The sequence below is a fragment of the Ambystoma mexicanum genome, chromosome 4p (assembly GCF_040938575.1).
Source record: "Ambystoma mexicanum isolate Mex_15411 chromosome 4p, UKY_AmexF1_1, whole genome shotgun sequence".
Taxonomy (NCBI): Eukaryota; Metazoa; Chordata; class Amphibia; order Caudata; family Ambystomatidae; genus Ambystoma; species Ambystoma mexicanum.
Window position 1 is genome coordinate 546282038 of NC_090927.1, and position 24128 is coordinate 546306165.

The 24128-nt window shown below is 45.5% G+C and overlaps 1 protein-coding gene across 2 annotated transcripts in view; it reads left to right on the forward strand.

Annotated features, from left to right (window-relative positions):
• ARHGEF10 (Rho guanine nucleotide exchange factor 10) overlaps nt 1-24128 on the forward strand; it is a 1326864-nt gene that overhangs the window by 128624 nt on the left and 1174112 nt on the right. For both annotated transcript variants that reach the window (XM_069606090.1, XM_069606091.1), the window contains exon 2: nt 21256-21343. In XM_069606090.1, coding sequence (XP_069462191.1) covers nt 21298-21343 — 46 coding nt within the window. In that variant the 5' untranslated portion in view covers nt 21256-21297. The remainder of the gene's footprint in view (nt 1-21255; nt 21344-24128) is intronic.

The following is a 24128-nucleotide window of genomic DNA, read 5'->3' on the forward strand; positions in this document are numbered from 1 at the left end:
AGTTCCCTGAGATGCTATCATTCCAACGGCCAAAGAATAGTGCTCTAAGAGAGGCATAGCAAGCAGTCGTTAAAGGTAAAGGGTGAATATACCATCCTAGCCCTTTGTTCCCATGTTGCGGTAAATGGGTACAAATCCAGCAATTACTCTTATTAAAAATGGCATGCGTTGAATTCATTATTATCATTAAAGTGTTATTATGGTATTTTCGTCTATGCTGGGAGTCTCTAGGTGACAGAGTGTGAAGGTGTACAGAGGGAGTCAAAGCAGTAGGTACAATCTTAATTGGCAGTAGAGGTTTTAGAGGGTAAATTTCTTCGAAGTACCAAAGTCCCACAGCAGTAACTATACAAATTCCAATTATTATTAACACGACACAGCAATACGTTTTCGGGGGCCAGGCACATTGTTCGTTGTCCGAGTTGGTCACCCCCTTATTTACAAGTCCAATGCGAACAGCAGCGGTGTAGGTGGCTCTGCTTCTTCTGTAACGTGTGGCGTCGGGTGAGGTAGATTCTTGACATGCGTCGCGTGGATCCAATGCTTCTTTCCAGCCACCCGCACTGCTGTTTGGGTGACCAACAGTACCTGGTGGGGTCCTCGCCAGCGAGGCGCGAGACAGGAAGACCTTTCGTAGGCCTTCACTAGGACCCAACTTCCAGGCTAAATATCGTGTCCTGGGCCCATAAAGCCGTACAGGTAAAGCTGATTGGACCTGATGATAAATGAGATACAGATTTTTAGTCAACTGATTACAGTAGTCTACAAGCAATACATTTTCTACCTCCCTAAATGCTTTAGGCTTCGGAAGACCCCAAATGTTAGCAGGTCTCCCCATCACTACCTCAAATGGAGAAAGCCCAGTCTTGGTTTGAGGTGTGGTATGCATGGCTAACAAAAAAATAGGTAAGGCATCTGGCCATTTCGATTTGGTGTCGGCACATGTTTTTGCAAGCTTATTCTTTAAGATACCGTTATGTCTCTCTACCAACCCAGCACTTTGAGGGTGTCTAGCCGAGTGAAATCGCTTTTCAATGTGTAACGCTGTGCATATCTGCAAAATTACTGCTGCAAAAAAATGGGGACCATTGTCCGACCAAATTACCCTTGGAAGCCCAAACCGTGGAAAGAATTCTTTTACCATAGTCTTTGCAGTGGTCATGGCAGTAGCATCCTTAACGGGGAAAGCCTCGACCCATTTACTAAAAGCACAAATAATCACAAGAACATATTTTAGATTGTTACACCGTTCCATCTCAATAAAATCAAAGTGGATGACTTCGAAGGGAACAGAAGGGGGCCCAAAGCTACCCCTTGGAGTTACTGTCCCCTTCCCCACATTGTGCTGTAAACAAATCATACAATTCTGAACATGTCGCTGTGCAGTCTTCAAAATTTTATCATTCACCCAGACTTGTTCTAGCATTTTCGTGATCTGTTGAGCACACACATGCGTAGGACCGTGTGCCATCGTAACCATTGCCAGCACATATGAATCGGGGAGCAACCATTTTCCTTCAGATGTATCTACCCAACACCCATCGTCATCCAGTTTCCCCATCCCTTCGGCCCACTTTTTAGATTCTTCTATTGTGGCATCAGTTTGGATATCTCGCACAGACCCGATACCCTCATCTATTACATAGGCATCGTTTGTTTCCCTTAGAGCATACATGTCTGCGCTAAGGTCTGTGGCCGTTTGCCTGGCTATCTGGTCAGCAAAAGCGTTCCCTTTTCCCACATCATCTATGACCTTACGATGTGCTACACATTTTATGATCGCTGACTGCCTAGGGAGTGAGAGTGCCGAGAGCAATTGCACTATCAGCAGTGCCTTAAGTGGCACTACAAATCGAGCCGGGGCTCATTGAGGGGGCGTGGCCTAACAGAGGGGGTCTTGATGGCCCGTTAGGCCACGCCCCCTTCACGAGCCCCTGCTCAATGGGCTACTGGCACCCCTGCCAGGCAGCCTTTTGTAGAGATTAGCACCCTCTCCCCTATTGGGGAGAGGGTGCTGATCTCTGCATTTATTTTGTGTAGGCTTGCCTGGCAGGGGACAGCGCCTGCCTATTCAGCCTTAATGGTGGTGCTGCCCCTCGCCAGCTGGGGAGGGGCAGCACCACCATTAAGGCTGAAAGGGTGAGGCCACTGGAAGCAGAGGCCTTTTTCCTAAATACTGAAACTCCCGCAAATGAGCGGCAGCTCCAGTATTTAGAAAGCAAGGCCGCTGCTTTCAGCGGCCTCACGTTTTTTCCATAATGGTGGCGCCGGCCGACGGGAATCTCTTGATTAAAGGGATGCCTCGCAGGTGCGGCGCCACCATTATGGCTCAAAGGCATTTTTTTCTGTAGCCTGAAGCTCTCGCAAACGAGCGAGCGCTTCAGGCTGTAGAAAAAAATGCCCTTTCGTGTAGTGGCCGGGGCTGCCAGGGGAGATTACTGGGCCCCGGCAGGGCCCTGCCTCAAAACGAAATTTCGGAGCCTGCCGGGGCTCAGCCCCGGCAGGCCCCGGCCCACTTAAAGCCCTGACTATCAGGGGACCATGCTGAATCTTGGTCCCATGTGAGGTTAGGAACCCTCTTTCCGACCGAGGCTCCCAAAGTTGTGAGCCACCCCAAAGGCGTACTGGCTATCAGTATATATGTTTACTGTATGCCCTTCGGAGAGTTCACAAGCTCGGGCCAACGCTATAATCTCTGCGGTCTGCGCGGAGTTATGCGGAATTCTCTTAGTTTCAACAATCATACTCAATGTAGTAACTGCATAGGCAGCTGTAGATGTACCATCTGGGAGTTTGAATCAGGAGCCATCACAAAACAGCTCCCCTTCTGCATTGCCCAAAGGAGTATCTATAAGATCTATCCTGCCCTTCGTTTCCTGTTCAGTGGTATATAGTCAGTCATGTAATTCTTCGTCACCCCAAACAGTATTTTGCGGGAAAGGTAGAAGTTCAGCCGGATTAAGAACACAACACCTCTTAATTTGAATGTGAGGGGCAAACAGAATTAATTCATACCTTGTCAGCCGGGCAGAGGTGAGGTGTTGCGTCTGAGTCTTATTCAATAGGACATCTACAGAGGGAGGTACCATCAAAATTAAATCATGGCCTAGGACCATTCCCACACTCTGCTTTACAGACGCGGCAGCAGCAGCGACAGCTCGCAAACATCTTGGCAAAGCGCATGCGACAGGATCAAGGGCGGAGGAGTAGTAGCCGCACGGCCTATTCTTCCCTCCGTGTTCCTGTGTTAACACAGCCAAAGCACATCCATCACATTCATGCACAAACAACACAAAGGCCTTGTCATAATTTGGAGTACCCAGAACCGGTGCAGAGCATGACGCGGTTTTGAGAAGCTCAAATGATCATTGATGTTCCGATTTCCATGGCAGCGGCAAAGAAATGCCCTTATTCGTCAAAGCCAACATCGGTTTTATCACTAGTGAGAAGTTCGGGATCCACAACCTACAGCAAGAAGCCATACCTATTAAGGCTCTGACTTCTTTCTGTGTATTTCGAACAGACATGCCAGAAATGTGTTTTATTCTTTCAGGTGTCAATCTTCTCCCCTCCTTTGACAGGAGGTAGCCTAAATAGGCGACCTCCTGACAACAATATTGAAATTTTTTGAGCGAAGCCTTATGACCATTTTTAGCTAGATGAACAAGCAACAGTACAGTGCCTTCTTTACAAGCACTTTCAGAATCTGCGGCCAAAAGCAAGTCATCGACATACTGGAGCAGTGTACAAGTAGGTGGCAATTCAAGGGTATCAAGCTGCTCTTTCAAAGCTCTACTATAAAGGCTTGGACTTTCAGTATACCCTTGAGGTGCACGAGTAAATGTGAATGAACGTTCCCCCAAGGTGAACGCGAACAAATATCTACTCTCCTTGTGTATAGGAATACTAAAGAAAGCATTCTTTAGATCCACAACACTAAAGTGCGTAGCTGTAGCAGGGATCATTGTTAGTATCGTTGTTACATCAGGCACAATTGGAAATTGTGGGGCAACAACTTTGTTAATAGCACGAAGATCAATTATGAAACGGTATGGGATTGCATTGTCGCCTTTCTTGTATACAGGCAAAATCGGGCTGTTACATATACTACCTGCAATCTCTTCAATCACCCCTCGATGCACAAAATCGGAGACAATGCACTTCAAAGCACGCTCGCCCTCAACTGATATTTTATATTGCGGAATGCATGGTAGTTTAACTCCATGCTTCAAAACTATTTTAACAGGCTCATTCTGTAGCACCCTAACATCATTGTCGTCAACCGCCCACAAACATTCTGGAACAACGCTAAACTCAGGAGGCAATGGTCGAATCAAAAACTGAGAATTGGGAAGTTGCTGTGGTGAAACCGTCAGTCGTACTCCATCAGAGGAACAATGAATTACTGCATTTAGTTTCTTCAACAAATTTAACCCCAGCAAATTCTCTCCACAGTTCGAAGTCAGGAGGAAGGGACAATGGTCCGTAAAGGGACCCAAAGAAACAGACATTGGCGAAGAAACCGGGCAAGCAATTGGTATACCAGAAAACCCTACAGAAACATTTGTTTGCCCTGACAGTGGAATGTTTGGAACCCGGGAATGATCAATGGAGCACTTCTGTGCTCCAGTGTCTATCAAAAACTGATGTTTCCTATTCCCCACTAACAATTCAATGTAGGGACCTTTCTGATTAACGGGAATAGGTGAAGGTTCCAAACCCTGCTTCGGGCAGTCCTAACGAAATAAAATGTCATCGGAAGGGAGCTCTTCAGAAAGATAGGCAGCAGAAGGGTGATCAAATATGTTTCTCGTGTCCACACTCAAAGTCTGATTTTCCCGTGAAAAAGGTTGCTGAGGATCTTGTGAAAACTGACCTCTATCAGGGCCCCCTGCTCCAGGGCGACCTCTAGGTCGTCTACCCATACTCCCAAACGCATTGTTTGACCTTTGTCGAAGGACGGGGCACTGTGCTCGCCAATGACCTTCCTGGCGGAAATAGGCACATTGATTAACATTCACAGGACCCAAAGGAGCGTTTCCTTTTGGGACATACTGACCTCTGATCTGTGAAGTACCTCCTCTGGGATTTCTAACAATTTGTTGTAACAATACTTTAGTCTTCAAATCTCCTTTCCTCTTCTCTATTTTCTCTTTTTCATTATTACCACGGTTCTCATAATACTGAGCCATGTGCAAAACTTCAGATTGGGATTTCGCCTGCCAAGCGCTCTCAGAGGACATAATCTGTGACTGGATGTCGGGCAACAATCCACGTACAAATTTGTCCACAAACAACCTTTTCCCAGGCTCTGTGCCCAAGTCCTGTCCACTGAAGTCAGAGAATACCTGTTCGAATCTATTAAAGAATTCGGTGGCACCTTCAGTTTTTCCTTGAACACAGGCCATACGCTTGTCCCAAATAATTCTTTTCTCTGGAATTATAGTTTTCAATTTTGCGACAATTCTATCAGGCAAAGTAAGTATTACCTGAGGTGGTTTCTCACCAGCTGGTCTTTCCCCAACAAACCTAGTCATGTTAGCCCACGTATCTCCCAACCCTGGCACATCGTCTATTGTCTGAACCTGCTTCAATAAATCTATGGGCAGGAGTACAGGGAATAGCAAGTCAATATCACTTAAGGTGAACACAGAGGACTGCAAAACGGACTCTATCTCTTTGTAAAACCCTGTCGGGTTTTTCCTGATATCGGGAATTGATTGTCTAATAGTGTTCACTTCCTGTCGTGAAAACGGGACGTGAACAAATTGTGATACATAATGTGCAGGGATATCCACAGCGGGTGCACCAGTCCCAGCGTTAGCGAGAATCGCAACCTTTGGGACAAATGTCGGAGGAACCTCTCTCATAGGCAACTGAGATATAGGTAACTCCGACCGCTCACTAAGCAACAGAGCCAGGTCGAGCGCTAAGGCAGTCGAAGAAGTGTCGGGCGAAAAAGCCCTTTTACAAATTCCCAATAACTCTATAGGACAACTAACCTTCTTCCTTACACATTCTTCCTGCAGGCACTGTACCATTACCTGAATCACCTTCCTTTGCATTTCTACTGTATACTAACTATACGTGTCAAATAATTCATCTGGCGGTATCGATGAATCCGAGATCCATCGAATCGCATCTTTGGTACAAATTCGTACTTCCTCAGGTGCCGATCTACGACACGGAAGGAACCGTTTCTGCACATACATACTGTCGTCTTCATCATCCTCATCCCGCAATTTCTCAAAGTCCCTCCTATACTCAAACAATCTCTCAACATGACCATGTACTTTCTCCTCTGTATCCCTCGAAAGTGCTAAAGTATTTAGATCCCTCACCCCTTGTGGGAGATCCGAATTATGTAATCTACCCCACATTACACATAAATGAGTCCCCAAACCTTCGATAAAAACATTTTTCTCGGGAAAATTGTCCATATTTGATAATGTGGAAAAAACGTTGACTTGATCACCTTTCTCCATACAGTGCTTAGCCCATGCAAATAATTCCTGTTTCTTGTCTGCAGAAACAGTATTTCGAGTGACAATCTTTGACCCCGCACCCCGATCAACGTTAGTCAATACAGAACCACTCGGGAGCGGAGATATGGGCAAATTCAATGAGGGTGCAACTATCGGCGCAAGAGGAAGGGGTGGCGGGATAGGTGGAGGAACAACGACTAGAGGAATAGGAACAATAGGTTGTACAGGGGGAACAGGAATAACAGCAGGAACAACAGCATGAATGGGCAGAGCACCCGGGAGAGGATCATACGGAGGTGGCGCAGAGGCACCAGGCCTGCGTTCGTTTAACAATTTTTCAATAAATTCTTCAGAAACATGGAAATCTTTAGAGGGATACATTTTCTGGATACCGAGTGAGAAAGCCCTTTCCATATTTTTAACTGCCTCCAAATGTTTTTCCTTATCATATAACGACGCCTTTTCGGCATTTGTTTTATGACGGCGTGCATGTTTATCCCTACTTTTAAGCTGCTGCAACGCTTCTTTTTTCCAATTCTGCAAAACATCAAATGCTGCAGGTCTGGCCTTCTTTTTTAGCAAGACCGATTCTAGGTATTCAATACGGGGGATCTCGAAACTACCATTGATTGGCCACTGAAATTCGGAGGCATGTCTGGTTTGTCTGTGCCAAATATCATTAAATACTATACTTCCAATGCCATACTTACAGTACATAGTACATGCCGGCGACCCCTCCTGTGGTGCCGGGCGGCTAAATTCCAAAGATTGTTGATCGCTGCGGAACAGAGCCCTAAAGCAGCTAGACAATTTCCCAGGCATTTCACAAAAAATTGGTGTTACCTGGTCAGTAATTGTGTCTGCAGATACAATACGCCAAATTCAAATTGTTAGGGTTAAATTAAGAGCCGGGTCACGACTGCACCTGACCAAACCTAAGGAGGACCGTACGGTTTACCAAAGAACTTACCTAACGAATTTTACCTTGTGTTTGGTGGTTTCGACAAATCTGCCCGCCTCAAAAATGGACCTTCGTCAAGATGCCGTGTCAGACCACACGACTATCGTCCAAGGATCGGATCGTGCAGCGCTGCCGAGGTATCGCGTCTCGTTCGGTCGGGCCCACAGTATCACACCGTCTGATCCCGGTTCGATAATCTGCGTCAACCTTCAATGATCCGGCATCAATCTTGAGGGTCTCTATTCAGGCGCCAACTGTGAAAACATAAATATAATATGAGGCCGGGAAGCCCAGAAAGAAACACACCAACACAGGTTACAAAGAACATATAAGTGCTTTATTTAAAAGCTACAACAGTTACCAAAGTCAATTGACAAACGGATAGCTATTCAGCTCTGAGAGTAACATAACGAACTTCAACGAGAGTTCAATGCGTTAGTGAGAGAGACCGTACATTGGAATACTTGGGTCTTTTATACTCTTTATCCAGCCCTTGGCCAACCCTCTCGCAGGTTAACCATTCTAGGAGTCGGGCCTATGGGTTCCTTGCCAGGTCAATCCTATAATATATGCATTTTGATTAGTTTCGCTGATATAGTTGTACATTTATACATAGGTCAACAGTAGGACAAGGTCTCAGTTCGCGACCCCGACAAGTGGCCTGCAGGCATATTAATTATTCGTGTGTACGGAGGTCACAAAGGCCAGAATCTTACTCCGAATGTCATTCGGCCTCCATTTTGATGTTCAGGGTGACTTCCATATAACAAGAGAACCTAAAATGGCGGCTTAATCCAAGATAGCGACTTACATTACTTTCTCTAAGGTCAAGACCTTGCCATGGAGTTTGTTCGCATATGATGTTTAGACAACTTGGCGTAGGCCAATACACATACAATTGTTGCGATAGGAGGCATAACATTGTTTCAACAGTGGCCTCTGCCAGAGGAAGAAGGCGGGATTGCTCTTGAGCTACAAGAAACCTTTGGAGGCGGGGATAGACATTTGTGTTGATTCTCAATGGACAGAAAGCATATTTTTGGAAAAGACTGATAAAGGACTGTGCGAATTTTTAAAAATTAGAGACCTAACAGCATTGTGAATGTGATTTTTTTTTTTTTTGTGCACATTTTAAAAGGAGCCAGAACTCTGTGCGAGGTTCTGAGAAGGCCTAGTGAAAATTCTGGTTTTGTAGCAATTGTAGTCATGTCAGAAGCATTAAACTTCATATGATGATGCCCAGATATCATGCGCACATATGTACAAAATTGTGGACAAATCAGATGTTGTGGCCCGGACAAAAGTGCAAAAATTTGTCAAATCCTGACCCAAGGTCTCACAGAAACGAGGATTGGAATAGAGTGTGCTCCACAAATATGCGATCTATGTATGTTATTCGTATCAAGATTGTACACATGTAAAGATGTATTATATCAAAAATAGATTTTATGTGCAAAAGGCAAAGGGGAGGATGCTTTGTCTCATCAACCGCATCATCATGATGGCACTCTGTTTTCTCCTCCAATCAAGGGAGAGAGCAGACTTTAGCCAATAGACTACTTAGGGGGTGCGCCTAGGATAATTCAGCTTACCCACCCCTTTATGAAACACATAAATAGAGACAGCTTAGGACCTAGAGAAACAGACTGATCCACCCACCATCCAGAGATTGGCGAAGCACATTGAAGGAGATCCATCCATACTCCTTGTTCCAGACTCCAAAAACTTTGCAAGCAGAAAGGCTCCTTGCATAGTTGAACCATTTTCAGCTGGGCCTAACTTCCAGAACCCATCCCTCAACTTAAAGGGGAAACCAAAGAGCAGCCAGGCTGTGTTGTAACTGCTTGCCTGCCAAAGAATTATCTTCATAACCAGAAGGGCAGATTAAACCCCGCCTGGTGCCATGCTGTGCTGTGCAGACCAGAGAGCCATTGCAGATCCAGTCCAGTCCTGCAGTGCGGTGTCCAGAGGGCCTTGCTGATCGCCGACCCATCCAGTCCGGTGTGCCCAGCAGTCTGTCCCAGAAATCTTTGACCAGATCCCTGACGATTGCATTCAAAACATTGGTAGGGAGTATCCACAGTATAGGATTGTCACATAGTCATCCCTATCCAAATCAAATCTTATATCCAGAACTGTATTGTTAGAAATCCTTTTTGTCCTGCCTGAAACTCTCTCTCTTATCCTATAGTCCTTCTGTAATAATATTGTCAAAATCATCTTTGCGCTGATATATTTTATCTGAAGAAGGTAAGCGTCTCGATGGGCAAAAACTTGATCACTGACTTCCTGATTTGGTGGCTGTGCTGTCGTGTAGTTTGTTTCTTCAAAGTCCATCCCTAGTGTAAAGAAACCTTGTTTTTATTTTAAAAGCGCATTCTTGTTTTACATTTTGCCTCTATCTGAAAAAAACAACCTCCACAAAAACGTTCATAACCTCTTCATATTTCATGCCAGAAACGAAGTGTCTACTTGAAGCTAACATCCTAAGCTTTCTAAAAAACCCAAAACCGCATCTCAACTCCTTATAGTTTTTCCGCAATCGCGCTTACCGCACGCGAAAAAGTTCGCCGCAAATTTTTCGTTGGCTCAAATCTATAACGTGTGAAATAGCTTTTTATTGCACCCGACCTCATAATTAAGTTTTCTACTTGCTTATTGCTCGCTAATCATTGCTAGTGCTTGTCTGAAACCATACAAAGTGGCTCCCATTAGAATTTCAACCATTTCAGTGAATTAATCCATTTTTAGTGTTTTACCCATTACATTCAAGCCAACTTTCAAACCCTTTTTGACAAGTTTGCCAATCAATTCTGTTTTTCTCTGGTGTTTGCTGGGGGAAATTGGGATTGATATATTTTGTTGAATTCTGCATTCCTGAAACCTGAAGAGTGTGCAGGGTGAAATATTAACCACATTGCCATTTTGATTGAACATACCTAAAGTATTATTTCCGTGCTGCATTGTTTTTGCCCATCATTACTCCTTGTGATTAAAGAGATTGTTAGTGTGACATCACCCCCTTGGTGATTATTGTATAACCATTAAAATAGTGTGATATATATTGTGCAATACATAATAAATATTTTAACTTTGCAAACGAGCCTGATTCCTGGTTCAGTGTGACTGGGGGGTGGGGGTGTGTGTTAAAAGAGAGGGGCGTGATATAAGTGGTACATCGTTCAGAAATAAAAGAACTTATAGACACAAATAATTAATTAAGGGTTTCAGCTGTGCATCACACGCTATGCATTGACTTAGGTGAAGTTCCGGGTTGAAATCACTTTGAAAGTGTTTCAAAGCGCTCAAAGCGCTCCAGGATGTAGGGAGGGAACAAAGGGAAGAAAGAACAGTCATTCAGAGCCCTTGAATTTCTGAATGATACAAGTCTGCAAGGCAGAGCAAGTGCATATAGTACAGTTAACAGTGTAGATAACCGCAAAAAGGTCTGACGAGGATTCTGCAGTTTTTCCAAGTGCATTAGGTGCCACCATGCAAAGAGGAGATACAGGGAATATAGACGATCATCAAAGGCATGGGGCGCTCAGATCAGTCAAGACATGAAGACATGAAGACATGAAGGAAGGGAAGGCGTAGACTGAGGGGTGGGGGCAGTTCCACATAGAAGAGGTCAACAATGAGAAGGATCGTCCATCTATGAAGGCTTGGGAAAACCTAGGAACAGATAAAAGACTGAGAAATAAAGACAGAAGAGATCTTGCACTGTGGTAATTGGTGCGTTTAGTTGGCTAAAAGGGGGGGGACCAGTGCAAAAAATACAGTGGACAATGGCACAGAGAACCTTAAATTAGAACCTCTGCCTGAGAAGTTGTCAGGTAAGTGCAAAAGGTGGTGAAATGTGTAGTATGACAGAGGACAAATAGCAGGCAAGTCACCACATTCTGGAGGATTTGTGCATGAGTGAGATTGTACACATGGAGCCTGCTCAGAGAGAGTTTGCTGAGTCAGGCATAAGGTGAGGCCCGAAGTAGCAGAGATGCAGCTTCAGTGCCCCAGAAAGGGTAAGATCTGGCAAAGGAGCCGAAGATGGTAGTAGCATGAGGAGGAGTCCTGACTAATCTCTGGGCTAAGAGGCTTAAAGTCAAGGTCTTAACCACAGTGACTGGAGAAGGAAATGCATCCAGCAAAGATGGATTGATTGGAGGTCATCCAGAGGAGAGCAGTGGAATGCAGTGCACTGACTGTCCAGGTGGATGAGGAGCAGAGTGCAATCAGCATAGCTATGAAATGTAAACCCAAAAGGAGGGCTAAGGTTAGCTAGGGGCGAACATATAGCTTGAAAATTATTGCAGAAAGAGAAGATCCCCGAAGAACTACACAGGTCAGTATGGGAGCAGGAGAAAGTGGGAAGAGAAGCAGAAACAGAAATGGCCACAGCCGGAATTGGTTGGTAGGAAAAGTTGAATAACAGGAGGGAGCTATGTTATGCGAGCCAGCAGCATAGCGTTGAGTTCAGGAAAGTGGGGTGGCTTGTGGAGTCAAAGGCCCAACAAGAACAGCATAATTGGGCCCACAACCCAGCCAGTGCCAAAGTCTTTCCACTTGTGTACTACCCTGAAGCAGTGTTTTCATCCCAATGCAATTCTAATGGGCAGCACGTTTCCACGAAAGAGAAAATGGCATGCAGAGGTTTGACTCTATGTACTGGGCATCTGTGACAAATCCCCAAAAAGCTGAAAGAGATTGTGCAGCAGAGATGTATAGCCCACAACCTTTAGCCATGTGGTGCAAATTCACAGCATCAGAGAGGAGCTGTGTAGTTCCTTTGCCACAAGATAAACCTCTTGAAATCCCATTCCAACTCGCATGCATTCTTTGCAGGGTAGAAGCAAAGACCGTGTGGTTCTAAAGGTACTGTCATGTTGTGGACATCTAATACATCCACGTCTTTATATGAAGGCGGGGCTAGGGTTGGGGGAAGGGGTGAAAGTGACATATTGAGGAAGGAAGCCTGGGGGAGGGGAGTTAATTAAAATAAAGTTAGAACGTGGATACCAGCATCGTCTGTGTGGGCTTGTATGTTTTGTGCGCACTGTGCATGTAATCTATTTGAGCCTGGCGGCACCCCAGAGCGACCTGAGACAAGCCGACATTGGCGACAAGGAGGCTGAGCCCTACGTCCTGGTGGGCCCACAATTGGCCTATGCCATCCCCTGACGCTCGCTGCAGGAGCAGCCTGCACTCAATCCCAGTATGGCCCGCAGCAGTGAATCAGGGTGCAACGGCTTCTTTCACCCGGGTGGTGGTGGTGGTGGTGAACGGGGAGGAGTGGTGCTGTGATGCAATGAGGCACAAGCCCACCTACATTCCGGGCTGTGGTGGTGAGCTGCTGCAAGTTCAAAATGATTGTGTGGCCACCCCGAGCATAACGGGTACTTGCCAGGCACGAGGTGCCATATAAAGCAGAGTCTGCTATTTCTTCCCGGACTCCCAGACACGTGTCCCCAGATAGGCAGCCAGCAGGCCAGCAGAACATTAGTGGTACTACTCCACAAGGCTGGTGGCAAGTGTATGCTGCCAGGTTTAAGGATATGAGGAAGGGGACACCACACTGATTAGAAGGAGCCAAACACATCTGCGCTTCACAAAGGTCTTACTGGACAGCCATTCTACAGACCAACCCTCATCACAGGCATACCTTTTAGAGAGGCAGCACATTCTGGATAGACATTTCAAGGGGACAGCAGACAAGACTGCAGCGCTGCCACCATGTTGGGTGGTGACATACCAGCCACAGTTCCTGCACGCCAATCAGATGGGTTTCAAGTTGCGCAAGGGGATGTTTCTCCATGGCAACTGCCCACAGCATTTGACCTCACAAATAACGGCAACCTCGGCCCACGATGGGTCAGCTGGGTGAAAGACTTCAAAGTATATGTTGGGGCAATGGGCCCCATGGACGATGAGTGCAAGAAGAATATATTGACGCTGTCTGTAGGGGCATCAGTGCGAGACATCCTGTATGAACTGCTGGATGAGGAGAAAGCCACTTTTAAGGAGATCAAAGACGGGCTCGCTACATACTTTGCCACCCACACCATGTGGATTAAGAGAGGCATATTTTTCATGCCACCATGCAGGAAAGAGGTGAAACATTTGACTATTTTGTTATGCACCTCCACATCCGCATCAAACACTGTGCATGCCACTGCTATTCAAAGTCATATCGGGATGTGAAACCCCGGAATTCAAGAATAAATTGCTTAAAAAACAAACATCCCTCGACGAGATCCTGGCCATGGCACAGACTGATGCTGCAATATCACAGCAGGTTGTCATTTTTTGGAAAGTGAAGGTATCCTTATCTCAGAGACCAAGAGGCGGTCAAGAAATTAATGCTGGCACCTCAAGACAACACCAAGAGCACCATCAAAACATGCTTTGGGTACAGGTACCCCCATGAGGGCACGTGCCCTGCCCTGGGTCAAACAAGCACTGCCTGCAGAGGCATTGACCACTTCAGGACCGTGTGTATGATATGATAGGTTATTTATAACGCGCCTAATACCCAGAGGTTTCTAAGCGCGGATCCGGGGATCGAACTTGTGGTGCTTCATGTCGTCTTGCTTCCAAGGTGAGCACGTTGCCCCTGAGCTATCCTCCCGAGACTAGGTGTAGAAACACCCCCACACCAACACCACAAGGCATCTCACCTAGGAACAGCAGGCAACATCCAACCGTAGCTTATTGTTGTAACGCTCACCTGATTCCCGCAGAGGCGCCGGTCTTGACTGGGTGAATGGCGTATCTTCAAAGGTGATGTGTAACACACGGTTGGCTCTTTGGGCTGGACCTCTGTGCACTGTATGTCTGACTCGAAGAGTAAGATGTCTGCAGATAGAAAATATGGGATTAATGAACTGGGGTTATTGGGTGCCTCTCTCCTCTTCCCTTTCTCTTCTCCTGTAGAACCCCAAAGGTTAACGCCCTCACCTTAGGTAAGTGAACGCCGAGCTCTCCATCTGCCTCGGGGCAGGGTGCTGTCACCAGTTTCTTCACTGGATAAGGGTGCAGGCCTCTTGACCTCAGAGGACTGCTGTCCGTCGTTAACTGCACGAACGGTAAGTTCTGGGCACTTCAAATGTCTTAAAAGTCTTTTGTTATGATATTTCTTGTTTTGCAGGGTTCCGGCGATGGCGGATGGCGGGCTGATGAGAGTTGAGGATCGAACCCGCGTGAGGAATAGAAGCGCCTGGAAGCACGTAAGTAAGCGCTTGTAGCCTGCTTCACAATGCGCACTAACTGTCCCTTTTATCTTGCAGGTACAAGTTCGGAGCTTTAGAGAAGCTGAAGGGTGCTGGAATACCCACTGGATTCGGCGTGGGAAGGAGTAATGGCACGTGAGTAATAAAGTTGCCCAATGTCTTTAAACGCACCTTCTTTTGTCTTTCAGATGCGGGATGCAGCGCCGAAGGCCTCCGGAGCGTGCGAAGAGCTGGTAAGCTTTTGTCTTTCAGATGCCGGAATGCAGTGCGAAGACCTCCGGAGCATAGGTAAGCCTTTGTCTTTCAGATGCCGGAATGCAGCGCGAGGCGTTGGTGACAGCCGATGGACCAGGTAAGAGATGGGCTGCCACTGAAGACCGTAGTGCTAACCTGTTCTTTCTTTGTCTTTACAGGTGCTGCTGAAAACGGGATTCCAGGATGGTAAGCCTTTGTTCCCTTAGGCCCAGGATCAGAAGCAGAAGACACGATGAGCGTTCTGCTGCAGAGAATGCAGAATAACACAAAGCAAGATTCATCCATCGGGTGTGGTTTAAATAGCCTCCTGTAGTGCTTAGGTGTCTCCTTCCACAGCCACGCCTAGGTAAGAAAAGAGTTCCTGCTTTCCAGAAGAGTTCCAGTGTTCTGAACCTAGGGAGTGGCTCCTGCCCCACCCAACAGGAAAAGTAGTCCCAAACAGAAGAGGATCAGGGGTTCAACTGGCAGGTAAGTAAGCAGCATGGTCTGCTGCAGGTAAGTCCACCCAAGCATTATGAGCCCGGCGCTTCCAGCGCTGGGACTGGGCATCTTTATGAGCCTGGTGCCACTGGCGCCAGGACAGGGTCCAAAAGGTCCCAATTGGGACTGGCTGGCACTCGGAACCGGGGTTATGGGTCTGCTTCCAAGGGAGTCGGGCAAGTCCTGATCTTTTGGAAGCAGAGATCATGACAATTGCCCTTGGAACGTGCATTTATGGCTGGATGGGGTTACAGAATAATTCTGAGTCCAAATAACCGGACAAACTCAAGAAGTTGGCAAGTTGCTGTTTTATTAACAATTATCTAACACATCGAGTGTACAACGAACATCGACGGACTTACGTTCATTCTCTCAGCCTCTCAGCGATTTCCACAAAAAATACAATTATATACTTCTTTATGCATCAGAGTGGCGTCCTACGTGGCAATAGTGAAAAACCTATCAAGATTTGCGATTGGTTAAGGGACACATCTAGATATACAATCATATAGGAGGCAGGTTTGTTATTGGCTGTCCGTTATCAGGTGGACAACATAAACCTACCTCTTCATATGTGTCATTTAAGAAAAATGAGTTACAGTGTTTCATTGGTCTTCTAAGCTATAAGGTCCTTCGTTATATAGACTAATACAATTGGTTTTGCATGCTTGTGCCATGTCTGGAACATTCGGTTCAATTAGCAGGATGTAAGCCAAAACCCAGGTGCAAGTAGATCGGACATGAGGCTGCTTTACCACCTAATTAACCAAGAATCTCTCATTACCCATGCCTTCTGCCATGAAATCGTCTTTGTACTTGGCCTTGCGGTATATTCTCATCCTGGTAATGCAAAGGGAGTAAGGGCATTCATTATCATATCTGGAAATCCAAGTTCAAGCCCTATTTCCATCCTTGGCTCACGTGACAAGAGACCACGATTCTGCTCACTCTGCAAGCTTTTTAAATGAATTAAGACTTGGCATCCTTTGTGTTCTTTCTTGCGCCTTAACGTGAGAGGATTCATCCTCCGCACACATGCTCCTCGTCAGAGTAGATAGCTGACCTTGACTTCTCACTTCTTGACTTTAGGCCAGACAGCCGCCCAACGCAGCTCCACTACCCTGCTATTCGATTTCCGACACATCTTTTCATTCTTTCTCAGTGATTCTTTGGCTTACTATTTCATGATACCAATGTCCAGTTTCTATACAATGGCGGCTCTCCCTGCATTCTATTTACTACTTATAGCTAGCCTATATTATGACTTGATATATCTTGCATTTCAGCATCTGTACATTCTTCATGCTTTTGATTTCTGCATAGATGTTTGTCGTGTAATCTTCTTTTACACTTTGAGGTTCATGTGATTCTTTACTTTGTCTTTTCTCCTCTAGGATCCTTACATCATCTTCATTTCTTCATTCAGTATCTCGGGATGTCGTGCACACTTTCTTATGATGTAATTAGTTAATTTTCTTAGCTCTTTCTCATATTCCTTCAGGGATCTCCTCCTGTAGGCTGTTGTCAACTTGAGGGTACATTCGATATGGTGGTCTCAATGGATGCCGTCTTCCATATGCTCGCTGTAAGTACTGTAGCTGAGGTTAGACAGGGCATGGTCTCATGGCTCCAATATATGGAGGTAGGGGGGGTATGACCTCCTGCGGATGTGTACGTCTGCTCCTTTACAAAACCATTATCCCAATGACAGGAAGCCTGGTCGTGAGTACTGAACATATTGACCGGTGGAAGGAGAAGGTGATGCAGCAGCCTCGACAGCTACACACGTTCCCAGATAGAAGAGGAACCTACAGAATGAGATGGAATGTAAGATATGTTGAAGTAAGTTCCCATTCAGCAATTGTGTCCTCCACATCCCCGGATAATCAGTGGCAGAGGGGCTATGTGTGGGCACTGGGAACACCGCCCCATATTGGTTCTACAAGTAAATGACACCCCGACTGAATTCCTGATTGACACCAGCGCAACAGTGAATGTTATGAGTGAGGAAGCTTACAACTGGCTCCCATACCCACCGAGGCTAAGACCATCCATGGTGGACATATTCCCATACAGCTCCAACACATCATTGCTGAGCAAAGGGATGTTCACAACAGTTTGTGCCCACAAGTCTCACACTGCCTGCATCCAGTTGCACGTGCTTTCCACCGAAGCCAACACTGGGTGTATGTTGAGTTTCCGAACAGCCATCAACATGTGTCTTGTCCACATCTTGTATTGTATGATGGCCCACAAATATCTGGCCCCAGACGAGGATGTTGTGAAGGCATTCCCCAACCTTTTCAAAGGGATTGGTAAATTATGAAATTGCAAAGTCCGACCCAACACTCAAACCTGTAGTATAACTCTTTTGTGGCATCCCCATAAACCTGCAGAAATGGGTGGAGGTGGAAGTCAGGCGCCTACTGGATCTTAAAATCATTGAAATGGCAGCGGAGCCCACCCCTTGGGTCTCCCCGATTGTGCCTGTCCTGAAGAAATCAGCTGAAGGGTACATGCGTCTCTGTGTGGACATGCACAGACCCAATGTAGCCATACAGCGAGAATGCCACCAGGCCCCCAGAATCACAGACATGATCCACCTCCTCAATGGGGCAACTGTGTTCTCCAAACTGGACCTCAGCAAGGGATACCGCCAGCTGGAACCTGTGCAGGAGTCACGTTACATTACCACATTTGTGACTCATATGGGGCTATATTGCAGTAAACTGCTAAGCTTTGGGATATCCTTGGCAGCAGAAATTTTCCAAGAGGAGATCCACCAAGTCATTAAACATACCCCAAACTGCCTTAATTATAGTGACGACATGTTGGTATTTGGCAAGACCCGTCAAGAACACAATGACAAACTGCACTGTGTTTGCATGGCGCTGGAAGCTGCCTGGGTGACTCTTAACAAGGACAAGTGCTTTAAAATTCTTTGGGCACATATTTTCAGATCAAGGTATGTGCCCGGATATAGAGTAGGTGGCAGCCCTGAAGGGGGGCCCACATCCAACAAATGTATCCGACCTGAGATGATTGCTAATTTTCACGATTTACTGTTTCCGCTATCTGGAGAACTATGCCACAGTGAGCGCCCCACACCAGAGACAACCAGGATTTCATCTGGTCTTCAAATTGATTTTATTTGATCATGCTTTGGAAAGATATTTATACAAATCTCACTCGTGGCCATATGTATTCAAACATTATCCAGGTGCAAACACAATGCAACATTACTTGAGTGGGATTGAGACCCAAACAATAGGTTATTTCAGGGTATGATTGCAAATTGCAATTCACAGTAGCCACTGCAAATTGAAAAGGCCATACGGTAGGCGGTAAGGGTTAACGGTCACCGGTAAGGGTACCGGTGACCGTTAACCCTTACTGCCTTATTACTAGGTCCCTTTGCGGGTTGGTACTTTAACGCCTGCTTTTAGCAGGCGTTAAAAAACGAACCTGCAAAGGGACCAGGGTGCCAATTACGGTACGGCAATTTGCAGTACCGTGATTAGCAGCTTCCCCATTCCCATTATGCCCTATGGGGCAAAAATGGGAATGGGGAAGGGCAATGGAGGAAGGGGGAATTACCGCCCTGCCAACCTTGGAATAGGGTGGTAATTCCCCTTTCCTCCATGGCGGTACCGGTAATTTACCGGCATGGACCAAGGTGCTATTAGCACCTTGGTTTACCGCCTTCCGTGTAATGAGGCCCCATGTTTTTAAAAATTCCAATGCACAAGAGAACGGACCATTGCCCACAGTTGTAGAATGACAACTCTAGGCATGCATGTGTTGCAACAGTTAGTAGGCAGCTGGAAAGCCCCCACTGAATAACTCAATCATTTATAACAGAAACGGGACCTTCAGGGACCACTTCCTGATTTAATAAGCCATCCTCTAGAGCGAATGATTTGTAGTGCACCCTAATTTGGGGGAGGCAGGACCATACATGCCGCCTGACTCCAAGCTTTCATTGTAACTCCTCCTCTCTAAACTTACCCTACATGTCCCTGCACTAGGAGACCTCTCATGGCAAACTGTCAGGGGCTGGATGAATAGTTGTGCTAGATCAAACGTCTTCATCACTATGGTAACACATGTCTAGCTCGGATACGCCACAGGAGTGGCATAGAACACGTGTATGGAAAAAGCTTATGAAATGAGTGTAAACAATGACTCCCAAGAGTGAGGCTGTTACTAGGGCAGGCGTGGATTTCAAAGTAAGCCCTACTAAGCATTGTCACTGCAGTCCCAAACTGCACCAATCGGGTGCAGTGGGCCAGTACGAACACCACACAGGAACTTGGCGCAAAAGAAGCATATGAGATGTAGTTTCTCCCACCCACAAAGATGTTTGTTTGAAAATGTGTTGCAAAACAGTGGGTTTAGACGAGATCCACAAGAAATCTAAGGTAACTACTATAAAGCAGCCTGATGGTGAAACCGACATGTGGTGATACTAATTACCCTATGAATAATAATAATGCGGATAACGTGTCTGATACTGAAAAGTGCTCAAAGCATAGGGTAGTAATATTGAAGTACCTACGGGTCACGCGGGAAGGGAAAAACTGTGGTAAGGATCTCATTGATAAACTCTGAAGAAAGCCTCCAATAATTGAACAGATAATATCAGTGGATTAAGAAGAGAGGTGTGGATTTGTTTTTGCAGAGGTTTTCCTTCACACCCCCTTCCAGAAGCTGCGGAAAGTCATAAGTATGTTGATGTCAAAAGATAATGAAAGGTGTTTGGCAAAGGGCTTTGATGTTCCCTGAGGGGATGAGAATGGAACCAATCAATCAACAGGGGGAGTCAAAGAAAAGTATTAACCTTAAAGTGGTCGAACCTGTTAGTGTGACTAATGGTGAGTGTGTGATTAACATTCCCTCTTATCCAGACTCGTCGCCGTCTCGTGTGCATGTACCAATACTCATTCCGTCTAATCCAACCATTGAAACCTACTTGATAGCATAAAATGTGTGGGATTCCCACGTAACATGCAGCAATGTACCAGATCATGTGCCATCTCTCCATCATCCTGTCTCATCCGTCCAGTGGAGTCCATGCCACAATTTCCATCCAGTGCTGTATCAAGGAGAGTCTGATGGCCAGGCCATCCCTTCCCTTCAGCATCTGTCTGCATGCCTCAGCGTGGGCAAGTGTGAATCAGTAGCCATCTGATTCCTCTACCATCCCTCAAACGCTGCCCATCCAGCGCCTCCCAGGGTGTCGGCATCCCCTCAATCTAGTTGAGAATGTTTGCGCTTGCAGTCATTACCTCAGACATCCATATGTCGGTCTCTAGTCACCTATTTAGAAAATTGGTTAATTGTTGGAGGTTAACGAGCGTATGAATATTTTTGAGAAGCCTCTTGAGAATACTAATTATTACAAAATGTATATTTTTTCCATTTTTCCAATTAACCAAGTCAGTCGAAATAGGATGTTGTATTCAGTCGACCAAAAATGTCTTGTTTCACATGGTTCCCCAATTACCAGTAGTTTGTTTCAATATATGGAGGTTGTCATGCTTCTTCATTGTTATTTGAGGTTGCAAGAGGGTGGGTTCATCTACGGATTATTTTATTTATATGGCACAATACATTTGATTTTGCAATATAAAGGAGAACATGTGCACTAAACTCAGTATAATGTGTCCTTGATGGATGTCTCGTTTCAAGTAGACCAGTGGCTGCGATCCCAGCGCACTTGCATATTGAGCATTATACCTCCACCCTGGCTGTCATGTTCCGTGATGTCAGGCTGTAACTACATCTTTGCTATTCCTGTAACCTTGATCTTTGCCTTAAAGTGTGTTTTTTTAAATTTATTTTTTAGAGTGATTCATTTTTGTGAACAAATACAACAATTCCTGATATTATGGACGTTGTAGACCCAGAAGAATTCCCTCCTCCACCGCCTGAGGGTAAGTCGAAAGTTTGAGGATCACCTTTACCACATTTTTCACATTCCTATTTAATCTTTATAAATGCATTTGCCCTCCAAGCAATGATGTATACGTTTGTGACCTGCAGGTATTTGCAAGAACATAGCTTATACCCCCATCTCCAAAATCCTTTGTGCTGATAGCTCTGCTGCTGAGGTGCTCAGAATTAGTGGCTGCTGCCTCTCTTACACAGAATTGTTCACCTGATCTGTAATTCTACCCAAATCCATGTCCATTGGCGTAGTTAATGATTCTGCACGTATATCGATGCAGATTGCTTGGCTGTTAGTAGCCTTTCCCATGGTCTTTGATATCTATGCATTGCTGAGGTGTTTGCCTTACTTCTGTTACTTTAGGTCAGGGGTCTACAACCTTTGGCTGTCCAGATGTTTTGTACTACACTACAACTTCCATCATCCCTAACCATCATAGTCAATAGCTAGATATCATGGGAAATGTAGTCCGAAACATCTGGAGAGCCAAAGGTTGAAGCCTCCTGCACTAGATGACGTGCATCATGTTCCTAGTACTGTGGGACTGCCTTTCTGCATACTGGACGTTCTCTTACTTCTCCACGATGCATTGCTATTGGCATTTGCTTTATTGGCAAAAAATATGTTTCATGCATTTGTTAATGGTAAGTAAAAAAACTCTAAAGTTCAGCACTGTCTGTGCAGTTTTGCCCTTCACAAGCAGCAACAGAAATAGACTGATGGTTGGTGCCGGGCTGGCTCAGAATATTGGCACAGACACTTTCATCGTTTGGTGCCTGATTAGCCTACTTTGCACCTGCTAGTCGCAACGTGTAGGAACTCTGCACCAAGGCACCAGCCACACAGACACCATAGTGCGGCCTGTTGGATGCTGTGCAGGAACTGCCCTTCTGAACAAGCCACCAATGACAGCTGTGCGCTGTACCAAGGACTGTGGCATTGACATTGACATTGACCCATCCAAAATCTACTGAAAGTCATAAAAAAAATATACTTTATGAGAGATGAGTCCTCTATCTGACTCTTGTGAAATGCTGAGTGTATCACTCATCCCTAGGCCAAAGTAACATTAGCACACATACACGCTAAATACTCAATACACTTTTCCTTGAACACATTACATGTCTTTTCAACATGCAATCATATCTATTATGTATATTTTGTTGTTCACTTACTTCCAAAGGATACAATGGTGTCAATTGTTTTCAAAGCTTATCAATATATGCTTTTCCTTTGTGAATGGCATTGGTGGAATCTGTTCACTTTCAAAAAATCAAGATGCCTAATCTTTTATTGGCCTATTGACAATTCCTACTTTGCCATGTCTGATTAAAAAGACACCACATCAATAACTGACAAAGGCATAGAAACGGATCTAGTACACAACTGTGATTTCTCCAAGCAAGGGCCCCTGGAGACACTAAAGAATAAGGCTCAGCTGCATGTGCACAGCGCCTTTTGGACAGGTGTTAGTAGCATGCTTGCTCCTGAAAAGATGGGTGTAGAGAAGTATTGACTGCAGAGAGATGATGAAAGGTGGAGATTGAATGAACCAATCCAATTGCTGTACGTTTTGATTGTCTGAAGAGACTGGACCTGGAACATGTGGGAAATTCGGTGGTCCTCTTTCTCTTGGATTATATCCATTGCTCCAGTGTCTTTTTACCAGGCAATCCTTAATTACTAAGGCTTTTTGGGGGGCTCAAATGCAGGGGGTGCCACTAATCATGGCACTATAAATAGGTAACTTAAGGAAGAAGAGCATTTATGCCTCTATGATGAACTGCCATTCATCTCATGCCCAGGCCTCCGTGCATCACACCTTTCTATATTTATTCTACTATCAGTTGCACAGGCTCCAGGCAATCGGAACATGACAATGAGGCGATATTAACCTCGGCGGCGTGCCGACCCTCTCGGTAACAGCCCGCCGCCCAACATAAGGGCCCAGGTGAAGCAAGGGTCTCTTAACGCGGGTGACGGTGCTGTTACCAACAGGGTCAGCCCGCCACCGAGGTTAATATTGCCATTGGCACCAATATAGTTCCCTAAAAGGGGTGCTAATGGTTTTTTTTAAAAGAAAGCTGCGTGTACTGATTCGGCCAATCCATGTTATGCTATTAGATTAACATATGTTTGTGCCTCCAGGGAGGCTTGGAAGTCTTTGCGGGTTGCCTCACTTATTCTTTGTCTTTGTCACAGGAGTTATTTTATTGCGCCTCAATGACAGTGTCACTCTGCATTTGTACAGAAATATTTATTTTCATTAAATAGTATTAATTGTATGAGAGATTTGGGGAGCCATTTGTGTGATTAGCTGATCATCTTGAAGCCACCCTATCTAGCACCATTGACTATTTGTTTTGGAAGGGATGCACATCAGTGAGATTGATTGTTGCTTGTTTCTGTGGTATGATTGTTTCTATGCCACAGTATGTGTTTTGAATTTAGCTGTACCCCACTAACAGTATATGTTTTAAATTTAGCTGTACCCCACTAACAGTATATGTTTTGAATCTAGGTGTATCCCGCTCACAGAATATGTTTTGAATCTAGGTGTACCCTGCTCACAGTATATGTTTTGAATCTAGGTGTGCCCCGCTCACAGTATATGTTTTGAACCCAGGGCTTCTATGCCACAGTATATGCCACAGTATATGTTTTCAATCGAGCTGTACCCCGCTTGCACTACACGGAAAGGCCATTGATCGCTTTAGGATCCTGACCCTGGGGGTCCACAATCGAGGAAGGATCACCTGAGTGGAGGGTCC